The sequence below is a fragment of the Bubalus bubalis genome, chromosome 13 (genome assembly GCF_019923935.1).
Source record: "Bubalus bubalis isolate 160015118507 breed Murrah chromosome 13, NDDB_SH_1, whole genome shotgun sequence".
NCBI lineage: Eukaryota > Metazoa > Chordata > Mammalia > Artiodactyla > Bovidae > Bubalus > Bubalus bubalis.
This window is the reverse complement of record NC_059169.1, coordinates 9049175-9077068: the sequence shown is the minus strand read 5'-3', so window position 1 is coordinate 9077068 and position 27894 is coordinate 9049175. Positions and strand designations below refer to the sequence as shown.

General features: G+C 42.2%; 1 protein-coding gene and 1 pseudogene across 2 annotated transcripts in view; both read left to right on the top strand.

The window, feature by feature from the left end:
* ITGBL1 (integrin subunit beta like 1) overlaps nucleotides 1-27894 on the top strand; it is a 236348-nt gene that overhangs the window by 190376 nt on the left and 18078 nt on the right. For both annotated transcript variants that reach the window (XM_006042244.4, XM_044927092.2), the window contains one exon: nucleotides 15580-15696. In XM_006042244.4, the coding sequence (XP_006042306.2) occupies nucleotides 15580-15696 (117 nt within the window). The remainder of the gene's footprint in view (nucleotides 1-15579; nucleotides 15697-27894) is intronic.
* Nucleotides 20782-20900, top strand: LOC112578569 (annotated as a pseudogene).

Genomic DNA, 27894 nt, shown 5'->3' with positions numbered 1-27894 from the left:
AACTGGAAGCCTTAATATCCAGATAATATGATGTATATTCACAGAGGAACTTATGTCATCAACATACTACTCTGTTTTCAAAATGCACTCGCATTTTAACTTGTTTGTAGTAGTTGGCTATACTTCTCTTTTCTTTGTGGATTACTAAAAGGCATCCTTATTAAATATGTTTCTAGGGAGTAGTTTAGTTGTTTTTTTTTTTGAAGCTCCATGCATCGTTATTGTCATTGTTTAGTCATTAAGTCCTGCCTCACTCTTCTGTGACCCCATGGATGCTAACCCACCATACTGCTCTGTCCATGGGATTCCCCAGGCAGGAATACTGGAGTGGGTTGCCATTTCCTTCTCCAGGGATCTTCCCGATGCAGGGATCGAACTGGCATCTCTACCTGCCAATTTTTTGGTCAATAAAATACATCGTAGATATATATTCAGGGTTCTCTGTTGCTCAAATAGTGTTGATTAAGTTGATTAAACTGTGTTCCCAGTATTGCTTCTGATAGAAAACTACTCCAAAGGCAGAAAGGAAAGTACCTTGACTTAGCCTTAAACATAATGAAGCTGATATGGTGTGTGAGGGTTTAAGATTTGAGTACAAATGTAATTGTTGGCATTTAAGTTCAGTGAGCTTTAAAGTGAGCTTAGCCCAGTGCACTTTGTTTTTAATTCAGCTTGCATAAAATTTATCATTTACTGTTTAAATAAATTATTTCTTTGAACATTTCTTTTAATTCATTATTTTAAGTCTTAAACATGCCACCTCTCTGATGATATGCTGATCATGGTAAATGGTCTAATCTAACACATACACCAAATTGCAAACCCCAGTGATATAATTTTAACTTCCTCCTCACCTGCCCATCACACGTTAATATAAAACTTAAAAAAATGCATCTTGTGATGCATTCTTATCCCCATTTTGCATGTTACTATGGGCCACTTTCTTTCATTTTGACTTACTTTATTTTGTAGGACTCGTCTTACCTATTAGCTAAACCTGCCCAAAGCACAACAGTGGTTTTCTTTATAGTTACAAAATATGTTGAGGTCAGTTTTCATTCTGTGGAAATTGGAATTCGTATTGGAGGGTAACGTTTTCTTCCTTGGGACCATCAATCTTAATAGTCTCATCTGTTTGATTTAGGTTTTAGACACTCTCCCTCCGAGTTCCGTATTAGCACCTAGAATGCTGTCTACATGGTGGAATATTAATGATCGTCTCTACAGATGATGAAGTAGAGAACGAATGGTTCTCTGTTGATTAATCTGCACTAGAGTAATCCTGAATGGAGGGAGCAAAGGAAAGACTTCCCTGAGTTTCCTGTCCCTTCTTATCTTGTGGCTGGCACTCATGATAAAGAAGCTCATTTGTAAGAGTTCATGAACAGTTTCAAAAGAGTAGTGTAGAAAGATGAATTTCTTCTCCCAGAGATGGCCTACTTACTGATTTAGGTGAATAAATTAGCATTCTGTCTCCACTCAGAGTGAATGGCCAATTAGTCAGGCTTTAAGTAAATTAATCTATACCTGAAATTCTGACAGCAGGCACAGCTCGAATGTGTGCAGCAGAGGTTTTGGCTGGTACCAGATATATCTGCTCTTTAAAAAATATAATAGCATAGTGTGGGATGAAATGCAGCTACAGGTTAGGTCATGAGAAAGGCTGCTGGAAGAATGATCTTAATTAAAGTGAATCCTTTCAAAGTACTCTTAGCTAGAATATTTATGTTACAATTTGAGATGAAATTATATTGCCTTGTTTACTCATGTAGGTAGAAATAGGTGTAGATAAAAGGCTAGAATTCATTACAAAGTTAGCAGTAATTGTCCCTGGAGCTGAGTGTAATGGGGAATTTACTGCCTTATATGTATGTATTTTATTTTTATTTACATTGATCCTGTGTTGATTTATGGTCATGAATTACTTTGAAAATAACACATTTAAATCAGCCAAATCACAGTTTTAAATGCAAAAGGCACTTAGTATTTTCATGCATGTGTGTGTGTCCGTGTATGTAATATTTTAAAATCTACTTGCAATTAGGAACGTGATTTTTAACAGGGGTTATGGGGATATACATTAAAAAATATAGTAAGTGCATGTCTTAGGTAATGACATAAAGTTTTGATGTCTTGCATAAACACTAAATACAAGATACAAATGAGCAGCCTAGATTAAAAGGTATCAAACAGACTTCAGCATCATGGAGCACATTTTAGATCAATCAATATCTATATAGATCGATCAGTGTCCATTAGTATCAGGCTAGAGTACCGCCAAGGTTCTGTTTTCAACATCATAGTGATACCTCATCAAGCCTTCAGTGGGGGGCTGTGCATGGGGGCTGGACAAGTGGCAGACCACTTCCTAGAGCGTGTGACAGTGGTCAGTCTTAAAGGAGGAAGTGTAAACTTGGGTGAGCTAATTTTCATGTGAGCATGCATATGTGCACATGTATGTGTGTGTGTGTGAGTGCAGAGGCCTCTGTACTTAGACCTCTTGAGAAGGGGAGAGGAAAACAAGGAATAAATGCAACTCAGCCTCAGCTGAGCTCTTCTTTATTTGAATTAAGTTGATCTTCCGTCACCTGTCTTAGAGTTTCTCAATAGCAGCACAATTAATATTTTCAGCTAGCTAATTCTTTGTTGTGGGGTTGTCCTGTGCTTTGTAGGGTGTTCAGCAGTGTTTCTGTTTGTTACTAGATACCAGGGAAGCCTGCAACCCATCATTACACTCAAAAATACCTCCAGACATTACCAAATGCCCCTGGGGAGCACAGTTTCCCCAGGACGAGAGTCACTGCTCTCTCTGCTTGTAAGAAGTCCAGGATTTCCCTGGTGGTCCAGTGGTTAAGACTCTGTGCTCCCAGTGCACAGGGCAGGGGTTCCTGGTCCAGGAACTAAGATCCCATGTGCTGCACAGCAAAAGAAAAAAAAAAAGAATTATTTCTGGTTAAGGGACTGTAATCCAGAGACCCTGTACTCTTTTCAAACACAATTTCTGACAGTCAGAGAAATAACAAATAGGACCAAGAAGACCACAACAGACTAGAGAAACAGATGTGTAAATCACCTGGTTATTGGTATTATCAGGAAAAAAATATCAGGGCTCAGTTCAGTTCAGTCGCTCAGTTGTGTCCATCTCTTTGCGACCCCATGAACTGCAGCACGCCAGGCCTCCCTGTCCATCACCAACTCCCGGAGTCCACCCAAACCCATGTCCATTGAGTCGGTGATGCCATCCAACCATCTCATCCTCTGTCGTCCCCTTCTCCTCCTGCCCTCAATCTTTCCCAGCATCAGGGTCTTTTCAAATGAATCAGCTCTTTGCATCAGGTGGCCAAAGTATTGGAGTTTCAGCTTCAAAATCAGTCCAACCAGTAATACCCAAGACTGATCTCCTTTAAGATGGACTGGTTGGATCTCCTTGGAATCCAAGGGACTCTCAAGAGTCTTCTCCAACACCACAGTTCAAAAGCATCAATTCTTCTGTGCTCAGCTTTCTTTATAGTTCAACTCTCACATCCATACATGACCACTGGAAAAACCATAGCCTTGACTAGACGACCCTTTGTTGGCAAAGTAAAGTCTCTGCTTTTTAATATGCTATCTAGGTTGGTCATAACTTTCCTTCCAAGGAGTAAGCGTCTTTTAATTTCATGGCTGCAATCACCATCTGCAGTGATTTTGGAGCCCAGAAAAATAAAGTCGGCCGCTGTTTCCACTGTTTCCCCATCTATTTCCCATGAAGTGATGGGACCAGATGCCATGATCTTTGTTTTCTGAAAGTTGAGCTTTAAGCCAACTTTTTGACTCTCCTCTTTCACTTTCATCAAGAGGCTTTTTAGTTCCTCTCCACTTTCTGCCATAATGGTGGTGTCATCTGCATATCTGAGGTTATTGATATTTCTCCCGACAATCTTGATTCCAGCTTGTGCTTCCTCCAGCCCAGCGTTTCTCATGATGTACTCTGCACATAAGTTAAATAAGCAGGGTAACAATATACAGCGTTGACGTACTTCTTTTCTTATTTGGCACAAGTCTGTAGCAAATATATTTAAAAAAAGATGGCAAGACAGGTATTTAGACAATATCCAGTCCATGTGTGCTTAGTCGCTCCATCATGTCCAGTAAACAATACTACTGTCTTTACTGCTGTCACTCATGGTGGTTTGTGTATACATTTGTTGGTCTTCAGTTGGGAGCTTGTGTGTGTCTGTTAATTGCTCGGCCATGTCCGGCTTTCTGTGACCCCATAGATTGTAGCCCACCAGACTCCTCCATCCGTGGGATTTTCCAGGTAAGAATACTGGAGTGAGTTGCCCTGCCCTCCTCCAGGGGATCTTCCTGACCCAGGGATCAAACCTGGGTCTCCCTCATTGCAGGCAGATTGAGTCAACAGGGAAGCCTTATACATGGTTTATTCTAAGCTCTGGAACATCTTGAAGCCTAATTTCAAGATACTTGTCTTCATCAAGGTCTTGTGTTAGATTCTCCCAAGGAAATGACTGATCTTGGATCTCTTTAGCTTTCTTTCCAGTTTACTCAAGGAATCTCAGACTCACCTTCTCTGCTTTCGTTGCTTGAAGTGCTGCTGTGGGCTTTGACCCTCAGGACCTCTTTCATATGAGCTGATGCTAATTACTCTTATTCCAGTTCACAGTTTTGGTTTTGAGTTTCTTGAAGAATTACATGACTTCCCATAAGCACAGCCATGGAATAAGCACTGTAAGTCCAGTATATTTCTATTCTTTTTATTACCAGAAGCTAACGCCCACATACTATGTACTTCATTGTAATATATTTTTTGTAACACTACTTCAAAAAGTGAAAATTAATAAGAACTGATTTAAAATCACATCTCTACACACACACAGACACAAAAAATAAGTAGGGGATAAACAAGAAACTTATATTTGGAAGAGAATACATTTAGAATGTTTATTAATTATACTTTCCATAAAGCATTTATCATTTCCTAGCCAAAAAAAGAAAAGAAATATGTGAATTAAAATCCCCAGTGGAATTAGTGCAAGTTCTCATTACATAATACATCATGGACTTCCCTGGTGGCTCATATGGTAAAGCATCTTGCTTGCAATGCGGGAGACCTGGGTTCGATGCCTGGGTCGGGAAGATCCTCTGGTGAAGAAATGGCAACCCACTCCAGTACTCTTGCCTGGAAAATCCCATGGACAGAGGAGCATGGTGGGCTACAGTCCACTGGATCCCAAAGAGTTGGACATGACTGAGCGACTTCACTTTCACTTTCATGGGCAAGCAGTCAATCAATCCTTTGGACTCTCAGGCAATCAGATGTACTTAAGCCAAAGATATCTCAAAAGTGAAAAGTGAAAGTGAAGTCGCTCAGTCGTGTCCGACTCTTTGGGACCCAGTGGACTGTGGCCCACCATGCTCCTCTGTCCATGGGATTTTCCAGGCAAGAGCACAGGAGTGGATTGCCATTTTCTTCTCCAGAGGATCTTCCCGACCCTGGAATCAAACCCAGGTCTCCTGCATTGTAAGCAAGATGCTTTACTGTCTGAGCCACCAGGAAAGTCCTGATTAATCAGGATTCCTCTGATACTGCTTTTTGTGCGATGCAAACTTCATCATTGTTTCAAGCATCTAATCTCTTATCCTTTCTTTGTTTTCTTTTATTACCTAATTTCATTGGCTGAATAGCTTTTGCAGCAGTGATGTTCACTATTATCGCTAGGATTGATTGACTAGCCTTCCTCTTTTGCTAGATTAGCTGAGAGCAGAAGTCATCTCCCTGAAGAACCGATATTGAAATTTCCTGTTCCTTCAAAGAATACATTGTTTTTCAAACAGTGGCACAAATGTTTTTGACAATTAGCAATTCCATGTGATTTGTTTTGTATTAGTTTGTATTCACTTTGATTTTATCCAAGACTTGAGTTAGAGACACATAAGCAGAGTTTAACTCATAATATGAAGGGACCCAGAGTAAAATTAGGTTTTATTCCAAACAAACGACTATTTAACCTATGAATGAAAGGGTTAGTCGCTCAGTCTTGTCCAACTCTTTGCAACTCCATGGACTGTAGCCTGCCAGGTTCTTCTGTCCATGGAATTCTCCAAGCAAGAACATTGGAGTGGGTAGTCATTCCCTTCTCCAGGGGATATTTTCCTGTAGTCAGGGAGATACAAAGGCTTGCATGCTGCTGCTGCTAAGTCACTTCAGTCGTGTCCGACTCTGTGTGACCCCATAGAAGGCTTGCATGAAGGACTTGCATTTCAAATACCTTTATTTTCCGACAGTTTTTCCATTACCAGTACAAGCAGCTAATCGCATGTGTTTGAGAGTTCTTTCTCTTGCAACATCATCCTTCTTTTTCTCTTCCCCTTATTTGGAAGCATATTCCTCTTTCTTCCTCCATCTCTATGCTACTTTTAATATTCTTATCAAAGAATATTCTTTATCTTATCAAAGAATATTTAATATTCTTGTCAAAGTCAATATCCTTATGAAATGTTTGCTCTTATCAGGTAGTGTCCAAGGAACAGGGAATGCCTCATCTGTTTGGTCCTCGTTCAGTTTTTCTAGGTAGCTAAGATTAGTCATTTGCCTTTCTGCACAGTAAACTTGAACTCCGGGAGACGGTGCGGGACAGGGAAGCCTGGCATGCTGTATTCCATGGGGTCGAGTAGAGTCGGAGACGACTTGGCGACTGAACAAGATTAGCTATGGAAATCTCGATGTTCTCTGCTCAGTATTACATTGTATTGAAATAGTCATTCTGTCCTGTCTCTTGAAATACCTGTTCTTTTGCCATTGAGTATGAATATCATTTAATAAAATTGGTAGAACTTTGTGAATGATGTCATCTTCCTTGAAGAGATAATTTACTTTTTGTCTGGAAGACATATGTACAAAGGCAGATAACTTCAATCCAATCAGGTATTAGCATGACTTCTAAAGTGAAAACCTGGAATGTTTATGTTCTGTTCATTAATGCCCTCCTTCTCAAAGGTCCCTGGGTTCCAAGTACTACCTTGCCAGCCAGATGAAAAAGCCAAAATCTCCATCTAGTTTATTCCTCTTTTAGATGTTGCTTCCTGCTTAATGCTTTATCCTCTTGCCCTAAAAAGTTCAGGCTTGACAAATGTATGAAGGGGATTATTTGTGTATCAAGGAGAACTCACTACCCGATGGTTCCATTTTCTCTAGAATCTTTGCCACTTAAGTCCAGGCTGCCTTAGGAAGCTTTGACTTAATCTCATATATTGAACTTCTTGCTAGTTAAAAATTGTTTCTGGGGCTAAAGACAAAATGGAAATAGGACTTTCAGGTGTCATAGGAATTTGTTGAAAAATAACATCAGAATAAAATACCTTTTAAAGAATTAGTATATTTAGTCTAGAAACCATAAGTTATCTGAAATATGTTGTTGGTAAAAATAAAAAAGGAAGTGGACATTCATATAACAGAAAAATGGATTAGCTGTGAAAAATGATATATTACTTCCCATTATATAAAATTATATTGATAATTGCTGTTGTTTAGTGACTAAGTCTTATCTGACTCTTTCGGACCCCATGGACTAAGGCCTGCAAGGGTTCTCTGTCCACAGGATATCCCAGGCAAGAATACTGAGTAGGTTGCCATTTCCTTCTCCAGGGGATCTTCTCAACCCAGGGATCAAACCCTTGTCTCCTGCATTGCAGGCAGATTTTTTTTACCACTGAGTCGCCAAGGAAGCCCATATTGATAATTATGTGATTCTATTTGTGGGGACTTCCCTGGTGGCTCAGACGGTAAAAGCATCTGACTACAATGTGGGAGACCTGGGTTCGATCCCTGGGTTGGGAAGATCCCCTGGAGAAGGAAATGGCAGCCCATTCCAGTATTCTTGCCTGGAAAATTCCATGGACAGAGGAGCCTGGTAGGCTATAGTCCATGGGGTCGCAAAGAGTCAGACAAGACTAGCGACTTCACTTCACTTCACTTTTACTCTATAGGTTATACATTTTTTTTTTTTTAAGTTTAAACACTGTACCACAAGCAAATATCACAGTGGTGCTTAGAAAATCCAAAGGGCAATATTTTTTAAAATATATATATTTCTGTTTTTGTCCCTTTAAAGTTATTTATTAAGTGCATTCATGCTCAGTCGCTGAGTTGTGTTCTGATTCTTTGCGACCCCATGGACGCGGTAGCCCATCAGGCTTCTTCTTCCATGGGATTTTTCAGACAAGAATGCTGGAGTGGGTTGCCATTTCCTCCTCCAAGGGATTGCCTAATTAAGTAGGTATTCCCAATTTAGTAAATTTTAAATGAAAAGGTTTATTTATTTCCTAAGATTATAGAATGTGTAAGTGATAGATATTAAATTCTATCTTAGGTCTTTCTGAACCCAGAGCACAAATTCTTAACTTTTATCAGAGACTGCCTTATTGACTTCAGTTCCTTTGGTGATGAAAGCTTACTCCTTACCATGGCAGTACGTTCCATCAGAGTGAACTACTCTGATGTGTGTAATATTATTTATTACAGTATATTAAACTGTTTCCCTGTAACTCTTGCCTATTAATTCTGATTACGTCAACTGTGCTATAAAATGGCAAAGTTAAAGCAAGTTTGCTATATCCTTAAATTTTAAGATTATTGAGTTTCTGACATTTTTGGCTGTGTAATTCCCAGGCTCTGCATATATTTGACACTGCTTTATTGAGAAAAATTGTCTTAAGACCTGAATATGTTTTCCAAAAGTGAATGTAAAATGTATGGCTAAAAGTACATATAATTATTGATAGGGCTTTATTTTTTACAAAACATTTAGTTACATAGATAAATTATGTTTAGGATTTTACGTGTATATTTTTTTAGTTTAAAATATTTTTATTTTAAAATACTTTTGATGTTAGAAGATTTAAGAATAGTACAAAGTGTCTTTCTTTTTTTTTTGCAAGAACAGTTTGAGGATAAGTTGCTCACACGGTATTAACAATAGCTTCAAATTTAAATGTACATATACACATATATCCTCATATATGGATACTCTTACATATATGGATACTCAATGTTCTTTCTAATGTTTCATCATTTGGAAAAATTAATATTGGCAGATTCAGAAATAAAGAATAATTAAGAAATAAGTAGAAAATATTGCTTTATAGTTTATTTTTTCTTCATTGTAAAAGATTAGCTCATTGATAGAAATGTATTGTTTATTCTTACATGGATTTCATTATTCAATTTGCAAAATAAATTTTCTAATTATCTCTGGTGTGGAAAGAGAGTCCACACTTGTTTCAAATCAATTTAATTAGCACTCTTGAACTATGAAGGAAGTGATATATTCACTCACACTTTTGAATTTTTTAAAGTGACAAAACCAAGCAAGAATTTAAAAGTGATGAGGGTTTGATTCCACGTTTTCCCTTTTTGCCCAAATACAGTTTATCTTCAAGAAACTTTCTATAGAAATGTTTCTCTGATTGTATCAGCTCTTTCACTGGTAAATAGCATTTGTTGCCTTTGTCTATCCTTTGACATTTATCTCATAGAGTATTTCATGGCGAATTACAATTGCTTGTGCTTATGACCTAGAATGGAGTCATTAATTCAGTACCAAACAAGTATATGCCTGGATGTAATAGGATTTTTTTTTATAATTTTTAATTGGAGGATGATTACTTTACAATGTTGTATTGGTTTCGGCTATACAACAACAGGAATCAGCTATAAGTATACATATATCCCCTCCCTCTTGAACCTGCCACGCACCATCCCTTCTCCCCCACCTCCCCAGGTCATCACAGAGCACCAGGCTGAGCTCCCTGAGTTATACAGCAGCTTCCCACTGCTGCTGCTGCTGCTAAGTCGCTCCAGTCGTGTCCGACTCTGTGCGACCCCATAGATGGCAGCCCACCAGGCTCCCCCGTCCCTGGGATTCTCCAGGCAAGAACACTGGAGTGGGTTGCCATTTCCTTCTCCAATGCATGAAGGTGAAAAGTGAAAGTGAAGTCGCTCCAGTCGTGTCCAACTCTTTGAGACCCCATGGACTGCAGCCCACCAGGCTCCTCCATCCATGGGATTTTCCAGGCAAGAGTACTGGAGTGGGGTGCCGTCGCCTTCTCCGGCAGCTTCCCACTAGCCAACTGTTTTACACATGGTATTGTATGAACGTCAACACTACTCTCTCAATTCATCCCACCCTCTCCTTCCCCTACCTTGTGTCCACAAGTCTATTCTGTACATCTGTGTCACTATTCCTGTCCTGCAAATGGGTTCATCAGTACCATTTTTCTAGATTCCGTATGTATGTGTTAATATGTGATATTTGTTTTTCCCTTTCTAATTTACTTCACTCCACATGACAGACTCTAGGTTCATCCAACCTCACTATAACTGAGTTTTTCTTTCTTTTTATGGCTGATTTTTGTTTGCAGAATCCCTAAACTTTGTGAAGCAAGGTGCCACCCACTATCTGGCCAATAGATTTACCAGCTAGGAAGACGGAGATTCCTTTTCTCCTTTATATTGCCTCATTCGGGATTGACCACATTGATTAATTACTTAAGCTCCACATTTCCAAACCCATTCATTCTCTGTTGTTGTTGTTATTTAACCTTGAAACTATTGCTTAATTTCTGAGTTATACTGGTAAATGAGTGTGATAATGGCTACCTACTTTAGAAAATTTTTGTTAGAAATAAGTGAATTGAGTAATGTTAGTCATTATAGAAACTAATCTTAAGGGTGAAATAATGAGATCATCTTACTTCAAGGTCTAATAGGCTTCCTCTGTGATATTCTCCACAAGACCTTGGGAAAGCTCTACAGAAAAGTGAACTCTGCTGTTCCCATATTGCAATTTCAATTTTGGACACTCTAGACAGACAACAGAAAGTGATATCAGTGCATCATTTGTTTAAATGCCGTGCGTGCAAGCTCAGTCACTAAGTTGTGTCCAACTCTTTGAGACCCCCATGGACTGTCGCCTGTCAGACTCCTCTGTCCATGGAACTTCCCAGACAAGAATACTGGAGCGGCTTGCCATTTTCTCCTCCATGTGATCTCCCCGACCCAGGGATCAAACCCTCAACTCTTGAGTCTCCTGCATTGGGAAGCAGATTCTTTACCTTCTGCACAAAGGTCTGTGATTGATTACTTCAATCCTTGTATACTAAGAAAACATGAATGGAAGGATTGACATTTATCCTCATTTTTAAAAAGTCACCAGCATCTCTTCTTTGACTAGCTGAAGTCGTGTCAGTGTGGCTTGAATTATAAGACATCCTCCTGCTCACTTTGAAGCAGTAGGTGAAGGTGCCTCTTCCCTTTAAATTTGTCTGATGGAAGATGACTTTATTCTCACACACGAAATATTTGTACTAAGATGAAATGGTACAGAATATTATAGTTCTCAAGTGTTTAATTCCTCCTTGTGGAAATTTCAAGGGAACTTCAGATGCATTTGGCAGGAGCTTTTCCTGGTGCAATCAGGTTGCTATGGTAAACCTATTATTTTAGGCGAAGGACGACTGTGTTAGGGAAGTGCTAATCTCTTTTCTGTTTTATGTGAGCCCCTAATTACTCTCCCACTGTTGAGCATGTATGCAAGTGTGGTTTTCGCCGTTTTAAAAACTAGAAGAAAATAAGGTTGTAGAGAGTGTAACTGCTGCTCCCAGGCTGGCAGGTGCCTTTGATGATGTTGCTCTTCTTAAATCATCTCATTCTGGATCAGAAAATATAGTTAATTTTTTTTTTGGAGAAATAGAAAGAAATGGATTTTATGTGAGTTATTGAAATTACAGCTTCTCAACATGTTTTTAAATTATAAATATGTAAATACTAATATCTATCACAGATATTATACAGTTACAGATCCACCTACAGTTCAGTTCAGTTGCTTAGTCATGTCTGACTCTTCTCGACCCCATGGACGGCAGCAGGCAGGCTTCCCTGTCCTTCCCCGTCTTCCAGTGTTTGCTCAAACTCATTTCTGTTGAGTGAGTGATGCCACCCGACTATCTCATCCTTTGTCATCCCCTTCTCCTTCTACCTTCAATCTTTCCCAGCATCAGGGTCTTTTCTAAGGAGTCTGCTCTTTGAATCAAGTGACCAGAGTACTGGAGCGTCAGCTGCAGCATCAGTCCTTCCAATATTCACAGTTGATTTCCTTTAGGATTGACTGCTTTGATCTTCTTGCTGTCCAAGGGACTCTCAAGAGTTTTCTCCAGCACCACAATTTGAAGCATTAATTCTTCAGCTTTCAGCCTTCTTTATGGTCCAACTCCAATGTCTGTACATGACTCCTGGAAAAACCACAGCTTTGACTGCTGCTGCTGCTGCTGCTAAGTCACTTCAGTCGTGTCCGACTCTATGCGACCCCATAGATGGCAGCCCACCAGGCTCCCCCGTCCCTAGGATTCTCCAGGCAAGAACACTGGAGTGGGTTGCCATTTCCTTCTCCAATGCATGAAAGTGAAAGTGAAGTTGCTCAGTAAGTGTCCGACTCTTCGTGACCCCATGGACTACAGCCTACCAGGCTCCTCCGTCCATGGGATTTTCCAGGCAAGAGTACTGGAGTGGGGTGCCATTGCCTTCTCCCTAGCTTTGACTATGCAGACCTTATTCAGCAAAGTGATGTCTCTGCTTTTTAATATGCTGTCTAGACTGGTTATAGCTTTTCTTCCAAGAAGCAGGTATCTTCTAATTTCATGGTTGTAGTCACCATCTACAGTGATTTTGGAGACCAAGAAAATAAAGTCTGTCACTGCATGAATCCACCCACAGCCTGAAACAAAGAGATCACTACTTAGAGTAGGGCTCAGCGTGTATTTAGTAAAAAGCTTGCATTCAGTGATCTACTAATGGTGTGAACTAAATACTGTGGGATTAGAGAGAACACTGCTTTCTGACAGGTGACTAAACTAATCAGGGAGGACAAGGGAGGGTTTATGGAGAGATTAAATTTAAATAGGCTATTGAACACTAGGTTGAATTTTATAGAGAAAGTTGTAGAATATATGGCCAGTGAAGTGTAGAAATTTAACCCCCTATGGGGAGTTCCCTGATGGTTCCATGGTTAGGACTCTGAGCTCTCACTGCCAAGGGCCCAGGTTCAGTCCCTGGTTGGGGAACTAAAATCCCACGTGCTATGAGGAGCAACCAAAAAAAGTTTTTAAAACCTCACATGCTATAATATTCTGTTTTGTTTATATACCATAATTTTATTAATGAGTGTGGATCTGATAGATATTTGTGTTCAATCTTTTGAACTATGACTAAGTAATAGATATTGAGTAAATTAATTAATTCTTCCTCAAGTGAAAAATAAAATAAACACATATGCCAGTAGTTCGTTCATGGTTGTCAAAGAAACCAGTAATACATAGTCAGGAAACTTATTATATGCCTCAAAATGTTAATTAAATGGTCACCATAAACACATGTACCCTCAGACTTAAGAACTGATGTTGCCCTGGTTACCGGGAGTGGATTATGTCTCAGGAATGGTGTGATTGGTGTTTCCCACGTCTGTCTACCGTGGACTCGTCAACCACACTCACTGCCGCTGTATGTAGTTTGCCTCTGTCCACAGTCTGGATCATAGTTGTCACTCACACATCTACCCATGAGAGGGCCAGTGTGTTCATGCAGAGCAGGCAATATTATGCACAGCTCAGAAAATCTGGGTTCTAACACCAACATGGCTACCTGGCTAATGTCTACTTTGCTAACCTTCGGCAAGTCATTTAGCCTCAGTGTACTTGAGTTTCCTCGTCTCTTAAATAAATTGTAGAGACTCATGGATCCTTACGACATTTTACAAAAAATAAACGCATGCTGGTATATATTTTTCCAGGGACAGATCCGGGGTCTACCAGTTAGAGTTCTTGACTGCTAATAAAGGTCACCAACTTCATTCACTGAGATGAAAAAATATTGTATTCCAAAGGCTTAGGCTCAGAGTGCAAGCTTGGACAGCTCGCTCACACAACAAGCCAGGGAAGCAAGGCACTGCCACGAACCAGCCGGCACTTTGGAGCGTCAGCCTCCACGCCCCTGAGGCTCATGGCTGTGCTGTCGTACTTGCCACTCTGCCGCAGTCCCCGAGCCTTGCTCTCACCCTCAAGAATCCAAGCCCTGGCCAAGGGTGTCTGGTGTGTCCCTGCTCGGTCCACCAGTCCCCTGGAAGAGGGGATATCATTGCGGGAGGGAGAGGGCTGTGTCTCCTGCTGAACTCAGCTCTGCCTCCAAGTAGAAAGACGGGTTGAAGGGCGGCCAGAACAGCACTGTCTATTGCTGTATCTTTCATCAGATTCTCAAAGGGACCATGGCCCTGCCACTTCTGCCAGAAAAGATTATGAATCACTGTGTTAGACTATCTTTAATTACAGCTCTGAAGTGATACGATTCTAAATACTAATTTTTCTTTTTCCTATCATATCCCAGCTCAGAATTTCTTTAGCATGATACAAATGCAGCAACAGAACGACTAACAACATTGCAGGGTCAGCCCTGAAGTATCTTATGATCATTTCAGTGGGTGTGTAATTATGATGGCTGGGATAATGACAGGGAGTTAACAGATGTCTTGGAGTAGTCACTCGGCTGAATTTCTGGCAAACCAGTCCCAATTCCTCAGAAAAAAAGAACTGTGCTTTCTCATACAGCCTCCTGGAGCTCTGTTATGATATATTAAGACACAATATGGCCAAATGTTTAGATGCAAACTTTAAGCATGATGGGAATAGATATAAATTTGGAATCTATCCCTTGAGAGCTGGTTCAGCAGAGAAAGTTACTTGGCCTCAATATGTCTCCATCTCCTGTTTAGTAAAATGATAGTGATAATGTTAGTGCATGTGTGGTATCATGAACACAAAAGGATGGAATTGAAGAAATTATAGTGTTTGAGGCATAGTTACAGCTCAGGAAATAATGAGGAAAGTCATAAGGAAAATAATTAAGAAATTCCCAAACTGTGAACCAAACTCAATTCCAAAACAAGTTTCTACTTTTAAACTTTAAGTCAAGGTTAATAAGGATATTTAGGACATGAACTCTCACCCACATCCCATGTTAAGATGAATTCGGTGAACTCAAAAACTGACACCAAATCAGCACCAAAATATCAGGTTGAAATGTGTCCATGAGATTTTTTTTTTGCTTATGTGGCAGACAGACCCAAATTAAAAATATTTTTTAATGACCATATTAGTTCAAATTGTTTCAGAATAAATAAAATTGATTCAGTTATGTTAAATGGTATCCTTATAGTGGAATATGAAACATCCAGGGAGTTTCATCACTGAATGAGTCTTCAAAAAGGAATGAAACAGAACATGGAAAGTAGAAAACAGGAGTCACCTACGAGCCAGGAGTTGTCGCTTCAGCTCCAGCTCAACCTCCTTGGCATTTATGCTTGACCTTCAGCTTGACCTTAGGGATGTAGGAGAAGGTATTTGCTGAATTGTTAGCAGACAAAGACTAGATACTGATCCAGGAGGTGTGGGTCTAATCAGATGCTTGTTTTCCTGAAAAGTCTTACTGATTCCGTGAGTCTCCTAATGAGTGTGTTTTCCCTGTGTGTTTTGCAGGTAAGTGTGAATGTGGCAAGTGCACCTGCTACCCGCCGGGAGACAGCAGGGTGTATGGCAAGACGTGTGAATGTGACGATCGTCGCTGTGAAGACTTGGACGGCGTGGTCTGTGGAGGTGAGCAATTCTCATAGCTCTCTGCCTGCAACCTGCGTTATCTGCTTTTCTTATTCTGCTTCTCCTTTAAAAAAAATTTTCTGTTAAAAAGAAGATATACAAAAAGCCATATACAATTAGCATATGGTAGTGGTGGTGGTGATGGTTTAGTCGCTAAGTCGTGTACGACTCGTGCGACCCCATGGACTGTAGCCCACCAGGCTCCTCTGTCCCCGGGATTCTCCAGGCAAGAATACTGGAGTGGGTTGCCATGCCCTTCTCCACAATTAACATATACATATATGCATATACATATACAATTAGACCTATACAATTAGTCATATACAACTCGGTTGGTAATGACCTCGAACTCTGAATTTATTCCGTGTGTATGTACGTGAAAGGACACAGTGTCCTATCAGTAAAAGAAGAGAGACACTAAACCAGATTCTCTGAAGACAGGGAAACGGTTTGCTTCAAGCAAGCAGTTTCCAGCTTTTATTATTCTACTGATAAAAATTGATCCGGGAAGTATCACCCGAGACTTGAAAAAAGAAAACAAACAAACAAACAGTAAGATACACTCCAAGTTAATTACACAGTAACAAGAGATACATGCTCTGTTTTCATAGTGGATCTGAGACCCAGACACAAGCTTGTTACTCTTAGTTGCTCAGTCATGTCCAGCTCTTTGCAACCACATGGACTCCTCTGTCCATGGGATTCTCCAGGCAAGAATACTGCAGTGGGTTGCCATTCCCTTCTCCAGGAGATCTTCTCACCCAGGGATCAAACCCGTGTCTCCTGCATTGCAGGCAGATTTCTTACTGTCCGAGCCACCAGGGACAAGCAACATAAAGGAAGAATGAGGCAGATAGAGGGTCGTTACAAAGGTAATACTGCAAAAAGGAGAGTCACAGGGATAGAATGGTGCCAGTGTCTGCCTGAGCTTCATCCAGGGGAGGGGATGAGGGTCACTGTGGTTCCATTTCAGTCTTGCAAAGATCCATATTGTAGAAGGTGCATGCTGATTACGGTCCCTCCCAGGTTACTAGGACAATCGAGGTAAACATGGAATCACACAAACAATATAACTTTATCTCTTTAAGGTAATTACCATAATGAATTGGGTATTGTTACTGAGGGGAAAGCCCCCAAAGGCACATATAAGTGAAGAGAGCTGACCATCCATCTCTGTCATCTTTCTGACCACCACGTATGGCTGTCTAGTAACTCTCTCTCTCTAACCAACCATAAAACACTTGGAATTTCACCAAAAGTATTTTCCTCTTTCCTTTTTCTGTGAACCAAGGGACAAGGCCCTTTTTAATAACTGTTGGGCCGGGTGTTTTCTCTCTCCCGGTTCCCATGACAGCCATCCTCAGAGATTGTTCCTCCTACCCTAGTCTCACAAATGGAAAAGTGAGTGAGGTTTGAGGCGTTAATGTCCCATCTCTGCAAAGTGCCAGACCCACGGTAGGAGCTGTGGAGTTTAGTTCACAGATCTCTTGCTAAACCACAGTTTTCCCCAGAGTGACATACAACTGTGTGTACTTTATGTCAATATTTCTTTTAGTTTAGATTTTCCCTTTACTTCTAGTAGTCATCAGAAATATCTAAACAGACTATAGTCCCTTTTATTGTTGTCATTAAGTACCTGATATAGTACAGACCTGTTACATGTGCATACCCATAAAATAATGAATCCCCCTCCCCCCAATGAATCTCTCTTTCTCTCCAGCTTTGGGGAGGAAATCAAGATAAAACGAATCTATATATCTTCTTGTTAGATGAGATCAAATGTTTACTAGGTAAATGAGAAAACATCTCACAGTGATAGTTTTTTAATTTTTGACTCTCCATGTCTCCACTTTGTCCATCTACCCAGAGTTGTCTGTGCCCTGGGGGTGGGGTGGGGGGTACTGACTCCCATTAGCCAAACCAGTAAATGTACAAACTAAACATCAATTACTTGATGCTATACAATCAGAAATGTAATTGCCCTAGAGACTAGAATTTTTGTAAAAAAACGATGAGAAGTCAGAATCTGAGATTAAGATTTGAATGCAAGTCATCTACTGGAAGGGATTCCCAGGTGGCTGAGTGGTAAAGAATCTGCCTGCCAATGCAGGAGGCATGGGAGATATGGGTTCCATCACTGGGTTGGGAAGATCCCCTGGAGGAAGAAATAGCAACCTGCTCCAGTATTCTTGCCAGGAAAATCCAAGGAACAGAAGAGCCTGGCAGGCTGCAGTCCATGGGGTCACAAAGAGTTAGACATGACTGAGCATGTGTGAGCATGAGAGATTAGTGGAAAAGGGAATGAGTTACTGGTAGGAAAGTGGGAAGACGTGACATTGGAGAGGGCAGCCAATGAAGACCGTGCTATCAACCCAATTACTGCTGCGGTCAATTGGAGCTTCATCCCAGTTCAGAGGAGGAAACTCTAGAGGTCCGAGTAAAGCACACAATTCTATCATCAGTCATGGGTTGAGGATTGCTTCAAGGAGGCGTTAATTCCCAGGCCACATCCAGCCTGTCCCACAGGTACCTGATCAGAGCAGGCTTCGGTGGCTGGAGTAAACCTCTGGGCAGAGAACCTCAGGGGGTGCTGAGTGAAAGTCATCTTAACAGGAAGGATGGTGCTGCTGGGACACCCCCGCAGAAGGGCCCCCAACTCTCCTGCCAGGTGGTCTGTCCTTTCTGAAGTGCAGCTTCTCATTCTTTGACATGGTCTACATGTTGCTGATCATCCAATCCACTCTCTCTCTGGTTGTATGCAGGATGAAGCACAGTAGATTAGGCAGTAGCTGCAGATGTGTTGATCTATTAATAATCTTTATTCTCCTGGTAGAGCCTTGGCTATGATTTTCAAGATCCTTCCTCTCATATTTAGAGATTAATTCCTAGGTGGTCGATCTTCCCCAACATAGATGATATCGGAATATAATTACCCGAGGATGAATGTGTTTCAGGGTTGGGGAAAACGCTGCTGCTGCCTCTGTGCGCCGTGCCGCGTGTGTACTCGCTCAGTCGTGTCCGACTCTTTTGCAACCCCATGGCCTGTAGCCCTGCCAGGCTCCTCTGTCCATGGGAGTTTTCAGGCAAAAATACCGGAGTGGGTTGCCATTTCCTCCTCCAGGGGATCTTCCCGACCCAGGGATCGAACCCAAGTCCCTGACATCTCCTACATTGACAGGCAGATTCTATACCACTGGGTGTGTCTGCTAGCACCTGACACACACTAATCAGATAAGCATAGCATCTTTGACCTGTATAACCGGATGGATTCTATCAGTGCTTTTTCTTAAATGTTAGCAACCCACTCTGCAAAATCACCTGTGCATTTAATTTCATGTTTTACTGACCAAAGGATCTCAGAACACTTTTCAAGTATGTAAAGGAAACACACCTTGGAAATTTCCCTTGAAAATATTTTATGTTGTTGTTCCTTTTTAAAAAAATATTTATTTGGCTATATCAGGCCTTAGTTGTGGCACATGGGCTTTCTAGTTATAGCACGTGGGCTCCAGAGCATGCAGGCTCCGTAGTTGTGACCTGCAGGCTTAGTTGCCTCACGACATGGGAGATATTAGTTCCCAGACCAGGGATCGAACCCATGTCCCCCACATTGGAAGGTGAATTCTTGACCACTGGACCGCCACGGAAGTCCCCATGTGGTTGCTCTTAAATTTCACTTTGATATTCGAATAACGTCCTTGAGAGAATTGGGGTTAGGATGATACTGTTAATTTAAAAGGTGTCTGTGGATAACGACGATCAATTTCACTTACCTTCTCCTGCTTTCTCCGAGCTCTGCACCCCAGGTGACAGCATGAATCCTTACATTCTGGCACAGATTTTGCACTGGAGCCTATGCACACATCTGTACACATTCCAGTGTGTAGTGTTTTTGCTTTCCTTTTCGTTCACTTGTGAATCTTTACTATGATGGTGGCTCAATCCTACTGTTTGGAGGAGGTTAGTTCCAGGAGAGGGGGAGATGTCCGCATCAGTGGTCAGCTCATGTGTATCCATAGTGACTTCTAGCTAGAAATGCTGCACATCATTTCCAATCCACACTGAGGCTCTGGAAGTGTTCCTCAATAAGATAAGTCAAGTCTTGGTATTCCTGGTGGCTATGATCTATAAAGGGGCTTCCATAATGGCTCAGATGGTAAAGGATCTGCCTGCAATGAAGGAGACCCAGGTCCAATCCCTGGGTCATGAAGATTCCCTAGAGAAGGGAATGGCAACCCACTCCAGTATGCTTGCCCAGAGAATTCCATAGACAGAGGAGGCTGGTGGGCTACAGTCCAGGGGATCACAAAGAATCAGACATGACTGAGCAGCTAACACACACATGGTTTATAAAGGTGCCATGAACAGGGAGTTGGCAAATACTGACTCTTGAGGGAAATACAGGGCTAGCTAGGATCCCACCTCTGCTCCTGGCATTTTCAAAAACCAATCTGTATGTAACCTTGTTTCATGTGTGTTTCTATGTGAAGACATACTGGGTCACATATAGTTGATTCACTGACATGGAGCTCATGGCCAGCAGCCCTGTAACTCACGCCTGAATGAAGATGCTTTGGCTCACAGGTTTCTCCCTAAGGTACATCACAGCCTTTTTGCACTTAAGAACACTGGCTAGCACTTAAGCACTGTACTTGGGAGCCATCGAAAACATCAAGATCACCAACGGAAGGTGCAAAAATGTGAAGAGTCTAGCACCACCTATACTGGGAAAAGAACACTGGTCTTCAGTGAAGAACTGAGTCAAGAAGGCAGAGCGTGACCTTCTTTGACCTTCGCTGGGAGTGTGAACCTTGCACACCTCCATTTTTCACCATTTGCCCTGTGTTCTCAAATGCCCTGGAAAGCTTTTTGAGTGTTGATTTCAGGAATACAAATAAATTTTAGGGAGTAGGCAAGTTCTCAAATATGAATCTTCATAATAAGAATCAAGTGTAATTCATATTCTCACTGGAAACATCACCTCCCACATGAGTTTTGCACTTGGCCTCAAATTATGATTTCTTTAAGACAGTTGTGGAAGGAATTGTTTGAGCCTTGACTGTTATAGGGGTTCCCTGGTAGCTCAGCGATGGCAATACCACCCTGAACGCACCTGATCTCATCTGATCTTGGAAGCTCAGCAGGGTCGGGCCTGATTAGGACTTGGATGGGAGACTGCCTGGGAAGATCGAGTGCTGTAGGCTTTGGCCTGCCCTGGTGGCTCAGATGGTAAAGAATCTGCCTGCAATGCAGGAGACCTGGGTTCGATCCCGGGGTCGGGAAGATCCCCTGGAGAAGGAAATGGCAACTCACTCCAGTATTCTTGCCTGGAGAATCCCATGGACAGAAAAGCCTGGCAGCCTATAGTCCATGGGACCACAAAATGTCAGACATGACTGAATGAGTAACACTGACTATTATAATCTTGAATTTAATTAATTTACTTATTTGGCTGCGCCTGGCAGCATGTGGGATCTTACTTCTCTGACCAGGGATCGAACCCATGTCCCCCTGCTTAGAAGCATGGAGTCTTAACCACTGGAACACCAGGGAAGTCCCTTGAATTTCATTTTTTTTCTCTGCTGTTCTCTAGAAAGAAATTACAAGGGACATGCTGCTAATTAACAAGTTTGAACATAGAGTAATTCCAGTATTAAAATATATGGCATACTAGACCCATTGATAAGGAGACCACAAGTTCCCTTCACAAACATTTATGTAAATGTAATTTGCTGTTTAGAAATATAAATGGCAAATTATAACGTCAGTTAAGTCTACAGACATGAGGCTCCCTTGGTTCCAACCCTGGCCAGCCACTTATTCCTAATATAACCCGAGGCAATTTACATATCCCACTTCTCTCACCAATGAAAGATGATTATACGTATCTTGGAGGGTTATTGTGAGAGTGAATGAGTTAATGCATATAAAGCACTCAGGGTCGTATCCAGCACATGTGTCACATGTAGATATAGATCTTACTGCCGTTAGTGTTGTGTGTGTGCTAAGTCACCTCAGTCGTGTCTGACTCTTTGCGAGCCTATGGACTGAAGCCCACCAGGCTCCTCTGTCCATGACATTCTCTAGGCAAGAACACTAGAGTGGGTTGCCATGCCCTTCTCTGGGGATCTTCCCAGCCCAGGGACGAACCCACATCTCTTATGTCTCCAGCATTGGCAGGCTGATTCTTTACCACGAGCGCCACCTGGGAAGCCCATCATTAGTGTTATATACACATATAAAGGATGAAAGACAGAACCAGTTCAGGTGGAGTTTATGCTGTGGATTACAGTAAACTATGGGACATAGACCAGAACTCATGTTTGCTTATTAATTCCGTTTTATAACAGTTTACTCAGAATGATAACTGTCTCCTTTTTTCTTTGCATAAAGCCGTCTTTATCCTCACACTTGACATTGAGCTACCAAATCAAAGTGGCCACATGCATCTCAGGAGTGTTTTTAGTGGCTCTTACTCAGCAGGGTACCTAGAGGGAAGCATCTCATGGGTTTGCAAGCATGAAGTAACACAAATAAGATGACTCTGGCCCTTAAGGTTCGAACCACCACATGCATTGCCAGTTTCTGTATTCCTGAAAATACCCATTATCATAAGAAAAGATTATCTTATTTCATATTATCCCATCATGTATATAGCACATAATTAAGTCAGCAAATACTCATTGCATACTTGTCCATGTAATGACCATCACTGCCTGTCAGACACAAGCATGCCTGTAATTTCTCCTAGACACCTTTACCTCTGACCTGTCTGGTTGCATTCCTCTTAGTTCAGTCTTTTTTATTTTTTAAACATTTTTGTTTGAAACTGACTTTTAAGCAGAACACTTAGTTTACTTTTAAAAATGTATATTCATTTGCTTGGCTGCAGCAGGACTTGGTTGTGAAGTGTGGAGTCTTTCCTGGAGGCACACAGGCCCCCTCGTTGTGGCGCCAGCTCTCCAGAGTGCTCAGGCTTCAGTAGTTGTAGCCTGCAGGCTCGGTTATTCCATGGCACGTGGGATCTTAGTTCCCCGACACGGGATCGAACTTGTGTCCCCTGCGTAGCAAGGTGGATTCTTAACCACTGGACCACCAGGGAAGTCCCATCTTGGTTTAATCTTTAACCCATGGAAATTTGCTCTGTCTCCCACCATTCTGCCTAACTGACTCTCTGGGATTATTCATAGTTCCCCGTTGCCCAAATCTGAGGTGCCATGCAGTTCTCATTCTGCATGGCCACTTTTTAGCATAGGGTCGTGGTTACTCTGCTTTCGATTCCTCTTGACATGGTCTTCTCCCTGGGCCTCAGAAGCACCTTACCCCGTTTCTTCTCTCTCTTCTCTCGTAATCACTTTATCTTATCTCTCAGAGGCAGAAGGAAGCTGTTGTTTTTGTTCAGTTGCTAAGTAATGTCCAATTCTTTTGTGACCCCATGACCTTCCAGGCTCCTGTGTCCATGGGATTTCCCAGGCAAGAATACTGGAGTGAGTTGCCATTCCCTTCTCCAGGGGATCTTCCCAACCCAGGGATCGAACCCACATCTCCTGCTTGGCAGGCAGATTCTTTATCAGCCACTGGGGGAAGCACTCAGAGCCTGCCAATAAATCTTAGCATTTCCCTATAAATTGCCTTTGGATGTCTTTTCTGCTGTTTGCTGCCCTTGCATAACCTCAGCTTTTCCTGTTTTCTCTTAAGGTCACTGTCTCCCAAGATGATTTCTTAGCATCAATCCCTCCTGGCTTCATACTCTTCAAATTCAAATTACTTATTTCCAATATGGAAATTCCTCCATATTCTGCATGGTTGAAACTGACATAATCATTTATTTCTTCTTTAATTCAGGAAATATTATTGAGCCCCCACTGTTAGCCAGCACTGGGGATTTCATGATGAATCTATTAGAGTTGATGGTCACACTTGAAGGGTGGCATTGACAAAGAAAGGACAGTGAGGCGGATGGTCTGAAAGGAGAAGCACTAATTCAATGAAAAGATACATGATAGGGGATTTGGCATAGACTGGAGGCTACAGACGACTTCGCGAATGCCTTCATATCTGGTCAAAACTATATGATGCCTAATATGTGCTTGTGTGTGCGTGTTAATTGCTCAGTCATGTCTGACTCTTTGCGACCCCATGGACTGTAGCCTCCCAGCCTCCTCTGTCCATGGAATTCTCCAGGCAAGAATACTGGAGTGGGTAGCCATTCCCTTTCCAGGGATCTTCCCAACCCAGAGATTTAACTCAGGTCTCCTGCATTGCAGGCAGATTCTTTACAGTCTGAGCCACCAGAGAGGGGAACTAATATGTGCTTGAAATGTATTAATCAGCTAAACATCATGACCATCACATTTGGTAATCAGATCATAATATTTAGCCGGATGAGGGGAGGTGGATTGACCCAGGAGTCACAGAACAAAGTGTGCTCAGGCATATGGCAGAAAGAGAGGATGACATGGTCAAGGAATTTTTGAGAACCAAAGAGAAGCTCTGTGTGATAGATGATAAGATAACAAAGAGGACAGAATATGATAGATTTTGTAAACATGTTGTTGATTTGAAAGCCTTTACTGTGGCTCAGCTGGTAGAGAATCTGCCTGTAATGTGGGAGACCTGGGTTTGATCCCCGGGTTGGGAAGAGCCCCCTGGAGAAGGGAAAGTCTACCCACTCCAGTATTCTGGCCTGGAGAATTCCATGGACTGTATAGTCCATGGGGTCACAGAGTCAGACACGACTGAGTGACTTTCACTCTCACTGAAAGACTGATCGGAAACCACAGAAGCGTTTAAACAAGACAATAGCACGATCACTCTGTTTACCAAGTATCCCTGGCTGCCAGGCGAGGTCTGGATTGCTGGGAGGAGTGCGTGTGTGTAGGGTTGCTGGGTAAATGTGATTTTAGGAGATGAGTCCTGGTGAGAGATGCAGGCAGGTTAGCTAGATGGAGGACAGTAAAGATGGAAAACTGTGATGTATTGGATAACATACTAGAGACAACATGACGACAGGCTCCTGAAACCTTCGACTCACTGCAGGGGACACGGCCCTCTCTTAGACCCCTCCTCCAGCTCCCCGGAAACAGATAAGTATGGTGGATGCCAACCAGGCCACGTGGCTCATGGCAATGTGACCTATGGCTGATAAATTTCAACTAGATTGGGAGGGATTAAGAATGAACTGTGAAAGTCTTATGGGAAGGCCACGCTTTTATGTGAGTGTTGTGTCTCAGCCAATAGGCATGTCTCTTGAGAATTTTCTGGAAGCTATGCTTAAGGAATCATTGGAAGAGATTTTGGGCTCCTATGGGGCATAAGACTTCTAAGCCAGAGAAGCCTCAATATCTGTGCAATGTGGAGTTCATCTCCAGGCATCTGAACTGCATTAACCTGAAGAAAAGGTTATCCCCAGACTGCAGTATAAAGCTGTTTATCCTCATGAACTGCTGTAAGGATGCCCATGGAGAGGAAAGCTGACAGGATGTGGTTCCTGTCCCATCCCACATACCTCCAAGGAGACCAGTGTCAATTGTCGATCTAAATGTTTAGTTGAACCTGACAAGAGTGCTCCCCACCCCACCCCGGGAGTAAAATTCCTGTTTATGGATATTCATGATTGAAAGACATGAGTGAGGGGCAGGGTGACTTGTGGAGTGACTCACAAGTTTCTGGTTTGAGCAGTCAGATGGGTGGAGGAGACTATGTTTTTTTTGTATCTTTGTCTCCATTTATTGAAAAAAAGAGAATGCTTTCTTCACAGAGGGGATTGGGAGTACAGAGTCTTAGCCACTAGACCACCAAGGAAGTCCCAAATACATCTGTTTTAGATTTCTTGAAGCACCAACTACAGAATGTTTAGGAAGTTGATGTCATATAAACCAGCAGTTCTGTGCCTAGAAGAAGGAGTGGCAGTTACTTTGTTCAAAGAATTTAGTTTCCACATCCTGTAGCCAGTCCTAAAGGAAATCAACCCCGAATACCCACTGGAAGGACTGATGCTGAAGCTGAAGTTCCAATACTTGAGCCACCTGATGTGAAGAGCTGATTCATTGGAAAAGACCCTGTTGCTGGGAAAGACTGAGGGCTGGAGGAGAAGGGGACAACAGAGGATGAGATGGTTAGATGGCATCACTCACATAGTGGACTTGGATTTGAACAAATTTCAAGAGATACTGAAGGACCGGGGAGCGTGGCATGCTACAGTCCATACATAGGGTCGCAAAGAGTCACACGTGACTTAGCGACCAAACAACAACATCACGCTGCAGCCCATGGAGAACAAATCCTACCGTGAGGCATGCGTGAAGCTCACTAGCATCATCCCTCTGGTGTGGCTTCAAAAAGCAAAACTGACATCGCTAATCTGGGTAATTTTCCCAGTTCACTGCCAGACCCTGGTCATAGTATCTCTGACCTTGCACCTGGAGGGCTGGACGAGAAGCCCACATATCTAATGTGTGGCCAGAGATCAAAATTTGGATCCCTGACTCCAAAGCTGGGACTCCCTGAGCATTCTGCAAACAAGTAAAACTCCAAATAATGTCAACCTACTTAGGGGGCACGTGAGAACTAACAGGCAATGATGTCCATCCGCCTTTACAACAAAAATAGGACTTCCCCCATGGCTCAACAGGGGAAGTATCTGCCTGTAATGCAGGAGACACAGGAAATGTGGGTTCGATCCTTGGGTTGGGAAGATCCCCTGGAGAAGGAAATGGCAACCCACTCCAGTGTTCTTCCCTGGGAAATCCCATGGACAGAGGAGCCTTGCAGGCTGTGGCCAAATGAGTCACAAAGAGTCAGACACAACTAGATGGCTAAGCACCGACAAGTACCAACAATAACACTGCAAGTGATTAAACCAATTCTGGTAGGCTGGCATCAGTTAGCAAGCATTCCTAAAGGTGAATGTAAGCAATTGCATAATTTTAAGCAGTTCAGTTTGGATCACACCAAAATTACAACCTGAAAATGAGAGTCATGAGAGTGACTGGCACAGAGAGAGTCAGCACGAAGACTATGCCTCACTTAATCAAACTGGTGAGCAAAGTGATGGTTCAGCGGTAAAGAATCCACCTGCCAAATTCCATCCCTGAGTCAGGAAGATCCCCTGGAGAAGGAAATGGCAACCCACTCCAGTGTTCTTGCCTGGAAAATCCCATGGACAGAGGAGCCTGGCGAGCTATATAGTCCATGGAGTCGCAAAAGAGTTGCACATGACTTAGTGACTGAATGGCAACAAGCAGTGTTCAGTGATCGTAGACTGATGTGGACCTTCTCAATTCTCTATTAATGACAAAAATATTATGTGATCTACACATGCATGGATTTTTTTTTTTTAATCAGATCTCACTACTGAGAAAAAAAACTTTGGCTGGAGTGATAGTCCCTGGGATGTATTTGTATTTTAGTGACACTTGACTTTAAGATTTCATAAGGAAAATATATCTATGTGTTGGCTCTTATATGTTTAATTGTTGCTGGTGGCTCAGACAGTAAAGAATCTACCTGTAATGCAGAAGCCCTGGGTTCAATCCCTGAGTCAGCAAGATCCCCTGGAGAAGGGAATGGCTACCCACTCCAGTATTCTTGCCTGGAGAATTCCACAGACAGAGGAGGCTGGTGGGCTACTGTCCATGGAGTTGCAAAGAGTCAGACACGACTGAGGGACTCACACTTTCACTTTCAAGCTTAACTGGAGAACTCCCTCTGGTACTCCGTATATCCAGGATGAGAAGAAGAAGTGGACTGCTTACTGCTTTCCTTTTTCCTCGCAGCTCCTGGAATGAGCCCATGAGTCCAATTTAAGAAACAAGAAAAGATAATGAAGACCAACCTCTTAATTACACAATCAGTTCACACTTCTTCTAGGAATTCTTTGGTTCCTAGCTGCAATTTGAAGATGATCAGGCAGCCTGAGAGTATGACGGCAGTAACACCTGCGCCCCACCCCCCAGGCGCTCCTGGACGTATGTTGACGGTCCAGACCACTGACTCAGGCCACGCCTTTCTTAGCTGGACGATCTGAGTGGCATTGTGATTGTCTCCTTGTCTCTGAATTACATCTTAAAACCGCAAACCCCTTTCCTGAGCTTGTACATGTGCCAGTGTTGGGAGGCACCCTGCCAGCCTGCAGGCCTTGTAGTTGCCCAGCCTGGAGACAGCAGCAGAGACATCAGTGGATTATTGGACAGGGAG